The 8,815-nt window shown below is 49.1% G+C and overlaps 2 protein-coding genes across 2 annotated transcripts in view; both read left to right on the top strand.

Moving 5' to 3' along the window:
• The window catches only part of LOC109372460 (leukocyte immunoglobulin-like receptor subfamily B member 4), a 16,622-nt gene extending 15,484 nt beyond the window's left edge, over positions 1 to 1,138 (top strand). Inside the window, exons 4-5 of the mRNA XM_019625725.1 lie at positions 364 to 480; positions 988 to 1,138. Of these exons, the coding sequence (XP_019481270.1) occupies positions 364 to 480; positions 988 to 1,118 (248 nt within the window). The 3' untranslated portion in view covers positions 1,119 to 1,138. The remainder of the gene's footprint in view (positions 1 to 363; positions 481 to 987) is intronic.
• Positions 1,139 to 3,520: 2,382 nt separating this feature from the next.
• Positions 3,521 to 8,379, top strand: LOC109372459 (leukocyte immunoglobulin-like receptor subfamily A member 5). The gene is made up of 7 exons (XM_019625724.1): positions 3,521 to 3,641; positions 3,799 to 3,834; positions 4,009 to 4,293; positions 4,439 to 4,735; positions 6,777 to 6,829; positions 7,641 to 7,805; positions 7,886 to 8,379. The coding sequence occupies exons 1-7, from the start codon at positions 3,608 to 3,610 to the stop codon at positions 8,030 to 8,032; spliced, it is 1,017 nt and encodes a 338-aa protein (XP_019481269.1). The 5' UTR covers positions 3,521 to 3,607; the 3' UTR covers positions 8,033 to 8,379.
• Positions 8,380 to 8,815: the final 436 nt, after the last annotated feature.

Here is an 8,815-nt window from a genome sequence, read left to right as displayed (position 1 = left end):
CTCGGGTGTCAGGGCCCTGCAGGGTGGAGATGGATCTTGGGAAAGACAGGAATCCACCCCACGCCCCTGCCCTTCCCCCATCCCCACAGCATGAGAAGAACACAGGGAACCCACATTCCTGGGTTCCAGTCCCAGCCCTGCCACTTCCAGGCTGGGTTAATCACCTAGAGCATGTGATTAACATTTCTGTGCCTCAGTTTTCTCCTCTGTGAAATGGGTGTGGTGTGGTCAACAATCCCCTGGTGCATGACTGTTGTGAGGATTAGAGGACATGAATGACAGACCCCAGGACATGCCTGGCACACAGTAGGCACTTGGTTAAGTGACATCACTGGCTCATCTGTGACATCACTCATGCCCAAGGTCTCAAAAGGTACCTGAACGTCCTGATTGGGGTCTCAGTGGCCTTCATCCTGCTGATCTCTCTCTTCCTCTTCCTCCTCCTTCGTCACCAGCATCAGGGCAAACACAGGACGTCAGGTGAGTAGTGAATGGGGTGACCTGGGTCACACAAGGAGGTGGGCTCCCCTGTGGATAGGCAGTGTGGGCTTAGCACACCTGCCACAGAAAAACCAAGTAGATGGAGAAGGTCAGCTGAGAAAAAGACTTCCAGAATCTCATATCAAAAAATATAGAAAGGATACACTTAATGTCAGCACACATGCACAAATTTAAGGTAATCTTTCATCATTTTCAATGTTTCTTATGAAATATTGTAACATACGCATGAGTGTGAGTTAAGGTTTCCTTTTTACCTCTGCAGTCACACGGTGAGGGTGGGTGGTCCTAACCTTCTCAGGGCTGAGACTGTCCCTCTTGATCAGCCCAGAGAGAGGCTCATTTCTAACCTCGTGCAGGGGCCACAGACCTAGAGCCCAAGGACAGAGGCCTGTAGACCAGGTGATTCCTGCCACAAGGACCCCAGATTCCCACTGCCCATGGCCCCATTTCTGCCCTGACACTCTCGTCTTCCCCCACCCCCGCCAGCTCCAGCCCAGCAGCTGATGCCCAAGAAGAGACCCTCTGTGAGAGGAAGAGGGGCACCCGGGAGCGGGGCACATGGATTTCAGGAGATGATGAGGAAGGGGACAGGCTGGGAGAGTGTTGGGTCAGGGTGAGAAGGCCTGAAATCCACACTGCGTGACNTTCTTCGTTCTTTCATTTGGGATGCATTTCTTTGTTTCCTCATTTTATCTGCCTCTTTGTGTTTGTTTTAATGTATTAGGTAGATTTATGTCTCCTAGCCTTGTCCAGGTGGTCTTATGTAGTAGATGTCCTGTCAGACCCTGGCATGGTCTCCCTGATCACCTGCTCTGGGTGCTCCAGGAGTGTCCCTTGTATGGGCTGCGTGCACTCTTCTTTTATAGTTGAGCCTAGATAGCTATTGGCATGTCAGGGGGTAGGATTGGCTTATGGGCTGCTGTGTGCAGGGCTTACCACATGGAGCAGGATTCAGCCCAGCATGCTCTAGTGCCTGTTGAGATTGCTCTTTGGGTGTGCCACTTGTGAGGATAATTTTTGGTGGTGCTCTGCTGTGGTCTGAAGCCAACTTCCAAGTATGTTGGTTCTGGGCCTTCTTGAAAGGGGCTCCAGTGCAGGCCCAGGTCACCCATTTCCTATGACTGACTGGGAACTACCTAATAGAAGCTACAAAGCAATCCACAACAGTTTGCTGCCTGTGGAGGTGTGTGGAAAAAGCCACACTGTGAACCAAAAACATCTGCTCTCAGTACCAGGCCTGGGGTAGCTCCAATAAAAGCCAGGATATCCTGAATCCTGCTGCCACCACTGGCTCCCTTAAGGTTCAGCCACTGATAAAGCTTCATGCAATATGCAAGTTGGGTGAGGCAGGGTTTCAGGGGGTAACTAGAGTGGAAAGCGTTGTGGTTACTAGGTTAATGTAAATTTTGGTTTGATGCCAGGGTTGAGCCTGGAACAACTCAGCAAAAGTCTCAGAGCACACTGAGGCCAGTCACTGACAACTTGGAGCCTGCCTGACTCCATTAGTTTCCAAGAAAGAATGCAATGTGGGCTGGCTGCTTGCTGAAGAAGTGTCTCTGGCACTGGGGGAACAGGGTGGGGTGGCCTCCCAGTGGAACTCACCAGGCCAATCAGATTCAGATTTGGGCCTGGGGGAGGGCTCAACACAGGAAAGATAGAGCCTGCCTGCTGACTACACAGAAAGAGGACCCCACACAGGGAGAATGGCAACTGTCCTCCAGTCCTCCCCCTGTAGACACACACCTCAGTCTGCCCCCATATGCCTCTGACACCACCCTCGAGTCATCATCCCTCCACTGGAGTTTAGGATGAGTGCCTGTGAGAGAGTGAGTCTGTGCAAATCCTGTTTAAGAGGATGTTTGGGTTTCTCAAAGCCTTCTGACCCACCTGGATGGTTGGAATACCCAGTTTTTCACAGCCAGATATTGTGGGGACTTCTCTTCCAAGCACCAGTACTCTGGGCTGGGGAGCCTGGTGTAGGTCTTGGGTCCCTTGCTTCTCCACGGGGAACTTTTGTAGCAAAGATATCCCTTTAGATTTTCATCTGCCATGCAGAGATTTGGGGCCAGCTTGTTTTGCATCTCCACCCCTCCTACCAGTCTCAGTGTGGCTTCTTCTTTAGGTTTTTAGTTATAAAACTTCTGTTCAGCTAGACTTCAGATGGTTCTCCAGGTTGATTGTACTAAACTTTAATTGTAATTTTAATGTAGTCACAGAAGGATGCAGGTACAGTGTTTATCTACTCTGCTATCTTGGATCTCCCTGTATCACATCTTTATCCAATCTTCTGTCGAAAGACACTTTGGTTGTTTCCATGTCTTAGCCATAGTGTATAATGCTGCAACAACAAAAAATCGTTATGAGTGAAAGAGGGAGACAGAGCCAAAGAGATGTGACAATGACAGTAGCGGGTGGAATGATGTGATTGCTGGCTTTGAAGATGGAAGGGGATGATGAGGCATGGGATACAGACAGTTTATAGACTCTTAAAAGACAAGGAAATAGATTCACCCCCAGACCCTCCAGAAAGAATACAGCCTGATGACAACTCAATTTTACTCAGGGGTGTTTATTTTGGACTTCTGACCTCCAGAACTATAAGATAACAAACCTGTGTTGCTTTAACCCATTACCTTGTGGTGATTTGTTATGGTAGGAACGAGGAATTGATACACAGGATATCTATTATTTTGGTGGTTGGTGGTGGTGCAACTTTTTTTTTTTCTAATCTGCACTCTGCAAGCTCAGAGTTTTAATCTGTCTTGTTCAGTGATGTACTTCTGTGGCAAGCACATTGCAAATCATGTTCTTAATAAACATGTGTTGATTCTTGGGTCAAAAAGAGTCCAGGCCAGGCAGACAGCAGATTTTAGGTCAAGTAGTCTAAAACACCTGCAGAAACCTGCTGCCTGCCCCTGCCTCAACTCTGATGAAACAAGAACCAGGCTCCAGAGGAGGGGCAGTTCTGCTTCCTTTGGGGCTGCTAATGTGCCAGCCCTTTGTAAGGGAGGACGAGCCTCTGGGTGACCACACCCTGTGTGTCTGTCTGTTCTGAGGGCTCTGTGGTTCCTCCATCTGCACAGTGGGATCAGAGGGAAGAGACGCCATGAGCCCCACCCTCATGGCCCTGCTCTGCCTCGGTGAGATTGAAGAGGGGAGGGAAGCCCTGGTCTGGAAGGGACCCCACCCAACAGCCTAGCCCTGGTCAGTCAGGAGAACCCAGGACTCAGAAGGCTCATGGGGAGGAGGGCTCTGCTGAGGACTCAGGGGCAAATCTTCACAGGGACTCTCTTCCAGGACTAACCGTGGGCCTGAAGACCCGAGTGCAGGCAGGTGAGTCTGTCCCCAGGTGTCCCAGGTTCCACTCCTCACTGGGGACAAGTGCAACTGGGAATGGAGAACAGCAGTTTTGGGCTGCCAGATGGGGGACATCTGGGAGATTTGTGGCTGAGAGCTGGGAACTGGGGGTGAGAATTGTTTTATGACCCAGCCTCTGATTCCTTCCAGGGATCCTCCCCAAACCCACCATCTGGGCTGAGCCAGGCTCTGTGATCCCCTGGGGGAGCCCTGTGACCATCTGGTGTCGAGGGACCCTGAAGGCCCAGGAGTTCCGTGTGGATAAAGAGGGAAGCACAGAACCCTGGGACAGACAGAACCCACTGGAGCCCGGGGACAAGGCCAAGTTCTCCATCACACACATGACACAGCACACTGCAGGGAGATATCACTGTTACTATCTCAACCCTGCTGGCTGGTCAGAGCGCACTGACCCCCTGGAGTTGGTGGTGACAGGTGAGAGGACACTCAGGGTCCCAGCTTCAGCCTGTGCCCTCAGGGAATGGGGTCTGTTTTCAGGGTGTCTCCCCTCATAGCCCAGCCCTGGAAAGTGTAAGTGAGGTGTGAGCCCTATTTAACATGCTACCTCTTTCTCTCCTAGGCGTCTACAGCAAACCCTACCTCTCAGCCCTGCCGGGCCCTGTGATGACCTCAGGAGGGAACGTGACCCTTCTGTGTGGCTCACAGGAGGGATTTGGCAGTTTCATTCTGACTAAGGAAGGAGAACACGGGCCCTTTTGGGCCCTGGCCTCACAGCGACAGCCCAGTGGGGATTTCCAGGCCCTGTTCCCTGTGGGCCCCGTGACCCGCAGCCACAGGTGGATGTTCAGATGCTATGGCTGTTACCCCTCCCGGATGTGCTCACACCCCAGTGACACCCTAGAGCTCCTGGTCTCAGGTGAGTAGCCTCTGACCCTGTCCTTTCTGAGCTCAGTNGGATATTTGACTCTTTAGACACACGTATCTGATATTTGGTTTACCATATACTACTACTCCAGACATCTGGTGGTTTGGCATCTGTATTTCCTGGGTGACTGGATGAAGAGAGAGTGTGGTGATAATAAACCTAATGAAATAGCCACAACTTAAAATATGCGCAAAGTAAAGTGGAAATCGAGGGAGCCATTTGCCCTCCAGAAACCTGGAGACACTAAATGCTTTGGAGAACAGACCAATTGGTGGACAGCATTTTTATGGAAAGCTGAACTCTATTGCTCTCCCACACCCCAAAGACAATATGAAAACTTGGAGTGTTTTTCTTTGAAAAGCACAGGAAAGCTCCAGAGCAAATTATTCTACAAATTGTCCTTTAGGTAATTCTAGTGTAACATCTGCTTGACCATTTGGTTAACCCAAAAAGTCACTGGGCACATAATGAGCAACATGAAAATACAGAAAACTAGTTTTAAGGCAGAGAATTTCCTTGTCTAATGACCAATAGCTTTCAATTGAAGGAATTTGAAATGAAGCCTGGGTTAGAGCAAATTCAAGGATAAGTTTATTCCCAAGCTTGCAAATTGGGAATAAATTGATCAATCTGGACTTTGGGGTCCCATTGTCTATGGGTCCAGTGCAATTAAGCAATGGTTGGAGATCAGGCATGGGATTTATTCTATTCTGAGACAAATCTCTTCTCAGACCCACTCAGTTGATAGTTCAAAGAAGGGAAATGAGGATGTTATATATATAGTAGGTTTTGTTCCCTAGGGGGACACTGTTTGGGTTGCTACCTGTTTATGTTACTACCTCATCAGTGTGCCCAGGTTTGTAATCCCTTTTAACCCCAAATAAATACTTTTCTTTTTTTTAAATTAAAGTTTATTGGGGTGACAATTTGTTAGTAAAGTTACATAGGTTTCAGGTGTACAATTCTGTAATACATCATCTCTATATCACATTGTGTGTTCACCACCCAGGGTCAGTCCTCCTTCCATCACCATATATTTGATCCTTTTTACCCTCATCTACCACCCCTTCTCCCCGCTCTGGTAACCACTAAACTATTACCTGTGCCTATGAGTTTTTGTTTCTTCACTTGTTTGTCTTGTTCTTTTGTTGTTTTCAGTTTTATATACCACGTATCAGTGAAATCATATGGTTCTCGACTTTTTCTGTCTGACTTATTTCGCTTAGCATAATAATCTCAATATATATCCATGTTGTCACAAACAGCATTATTTCATCTTTTATTATGGCAGAATAGTATTCCATTGTATATATGTACCACATCTTCTTTATTCAGTCATCTCTTGAAGGACACTTTGGTTGTTTCCACATCTTGGCCACCATAAATAAAGCTGCAATGAACATAGGAGAACATATATCTTTACACATAACTGTTTTCAGATTTTTTGGGTAAATACTCAGGAGAGAAGTTGCTGGGTCATCATAAATGCTTTTCTTTTTCTTTATTTGACTTTTGCCTCCTGACAATTTAGGTTAATAAATGAGATGCTTGGGACTATATCCATGGGCTCCCATCCCCCATTGCTTGGAATTTTCCCCAAGAATTGTTAGATTCCTCACAGTTTGGGGCTGAAATGGCTGCAGGTAAAGTCCTTATACTTAAATGTGGAGAGACACATAGACACCCCGAGGTGGGACACTGTTCACATGATTCTGAGACCTATAGACTGTCAACCAGACTGTTGGGAGCCATGAGAGCTGCTGAGAGCTGCCTGCCACTTGCTGCAGCCTTGAGAGCTGCTTGCTACTAGATACTTTCTGNGCGGGGCACATGGATTTCAGGAGATGATGAGGAAGGGGACAGGCTGGGAGAGTGTTGGGTCAGGGTGAGAAGGCCTGAAATCCACACTGCGTGACCTGGCACCTCTCCTCACCCCTGGGTTGGTGGTTCATCTGGGAACAGGGCAGCAGCTGCAGCCCTAAGATCTCAGGGAACTCTGCCAAGAGACACAGCCCCTGTTCTGTCCAAACAGATGCTGCCACGAAGGACCCACAGTCTGAGCAAAGCATGGAGCTGGACCCCCAGGTGAGATCCCTGCTCTTGTCCAGGCCACCAAGGACCTTCCTGTTGCCCAGTTTAATGCAATGGACACTTCCCGGCCCTCATTCACCCAGTTCTCTGCAGTGTCCCACACTGACCTCTCCTTCTGAGCCCCTGTCACCATACTGTAAATTCACCCCTCCTGGCTTCCTTGTAACCTCAAGGTCCCTCCTATGGCCTCCTTTGCTGGCTCCTCATCTTCTGTCTGATCTCTGGTTGTTGAAGTGCAGCCCCAGGTGCCAAGAGAAGGCATGAATCAGTGAATCACCCGCAGGTCCCTCGGCGCCCCTTCATTCGTTCACCCAGCATGTGCGATGGGGAGCTCACTATTTATCGGCTCCATTTCGGTGCCACGTGCAGCAGTGAGCAAGCCCATCTCCACACTCCTCAAGCTCACCTGGTGGGTGAGGGAGGCAATATGCAAACTAGTGGATAGAGTCCTAGAGAGCGAAGTGCTGTTAAGGAAAATAAAGCAAGAGGAGGAGACAGAGTGTGTGAGGGGTGGAGAACAGAGGAAACAGCAGGTGCAAAGGGACTGAGGCAGGACATGCTGTCTCAAAGGTGCACCATGTGGCTGGAGTCAAATGAGCCAGAGATAGTGTATTTAGATAACAGTCAGAACTATGGAAGCATCCAGGTGCCCCAAGCCTAAGGAAGTCCCTGAGGATTCCATCAGGAGAATAACCTAATCTGATGTAAAGTTGTAAAGCATCACTCTGGCAATGTGTGGAAATTGGAGGATTTCAGCAGTGGAATGACTCAAGGAGATACTGTTTCTGTCTCACTGTCTCTCCAGCAGATCAGGCACAAGAAAAACCCCCAGGAAGTGATGTACAGCCAGGTGAACCTCTCAAGATCAAGACTCAGTCAGAGAGTTGCCACCCCTCCTTTCCCCCTGTCAGGGGTGTTGCTGGACATGAAGGACAGACGCGCAGAAGAGGACAGGCCGATGGACAGTCAGGTGGGTCCCATCCTCTTCAGGCCCCAGGCTTCCCCCAACCCCAGCCACGTACCTTCCCTGTCACTCTCCCCCTGCTCCAGACTGCAGCATCTGACACCTCCCAGGATGTGACCTACGCCCAGCTGAGCCTCTTGCCCCTCAGATGGGAGACAAGTGCACCCCCTTCGTCTCCATCAGAGGAGTCCTCAGATGAGCCACGCGTGTACGCTGCTCTGGCCATCCACTAGCCAAGAAACACTCAGACCCCACACTGCAGGGAGGGGGCCAGCAGGGACCCTGGAAAGCACAGGAGCTGCCCCCATAGACACTCAGCTAGCGACCCGGGGCAGCCTGGAGGCCTGTTGTGGACCACCAGGAGCACCTGGGAGCCTCTGGGAGTCAGCTGATTCTGCAGTCAAAGATATCTATGTGCCTATGTTTTGGAAACAAAGCAACACATTTCTGAATAGTCAATGTGTGAACTGAGAACCCAAACAGAAGTGAGAGACGTTTTAAATGGAATGATAATGTACATGTTACACATCAAACTTATTAAATGCAAAATTAACAACCATGAGTGAATATATTAGAAAAGAAATACCTAAAAAATCAATTGCCTAAATTATTATATGCTGCGTCCAGCGCGGCTAGTCGAACAGGCTGGAGTGGGGACAACGGAGGATTAAGAAAAGATAGACAAAGAAGTACTTGAAAGCGGGGGCTAGATGGACAACTGTCTCCTGATAGGCGGGCAGTGACCCAGTCTAGCAGCCAGTTTTACATTAGCCTTGCTTATGCAGGGGCAAGGAAGGGGAGGATATGGCCTTGGGCAGAGGATGTTCGGTGCATCAGCTGCAGGATGTTTGCAACCAATGTTGCAAGATGTTTTATCACCAGTGTACCGAAACCACCTCTGTATGCTGAGATGCTGTGTCAGCCTTGCAAAAACACAGCCAGAGAGCGTGCCTTGCACTAACCTCTCCTTTACAGTTCCGGAAGGTGGTCTTTTTTTTATTTTAGATTTTATTGTT

The sequence above is a fragment of the Hipposideros armiger genome, unplaced genomic scaffold (genome assembly GCF_001890085.2).
Source record: "Hipposideros armiger isolate ML-2016 unplaced genomic scaffold, ASM189008v1 scaffold_639, whole genome shotgun sequence".
Classification (NCBI taxonomy): Eukaryota; Metazoa; Chordata; class Mammalia; order Chiroptera; family Hipposideridae; genus Hipposideros; species Hipposideros armiger.
The sequence above is the reverse complement of the archived record's forward strand: the minus strand, read 5'-3'. Positions and strand labels throughout refer to the sequence as shown.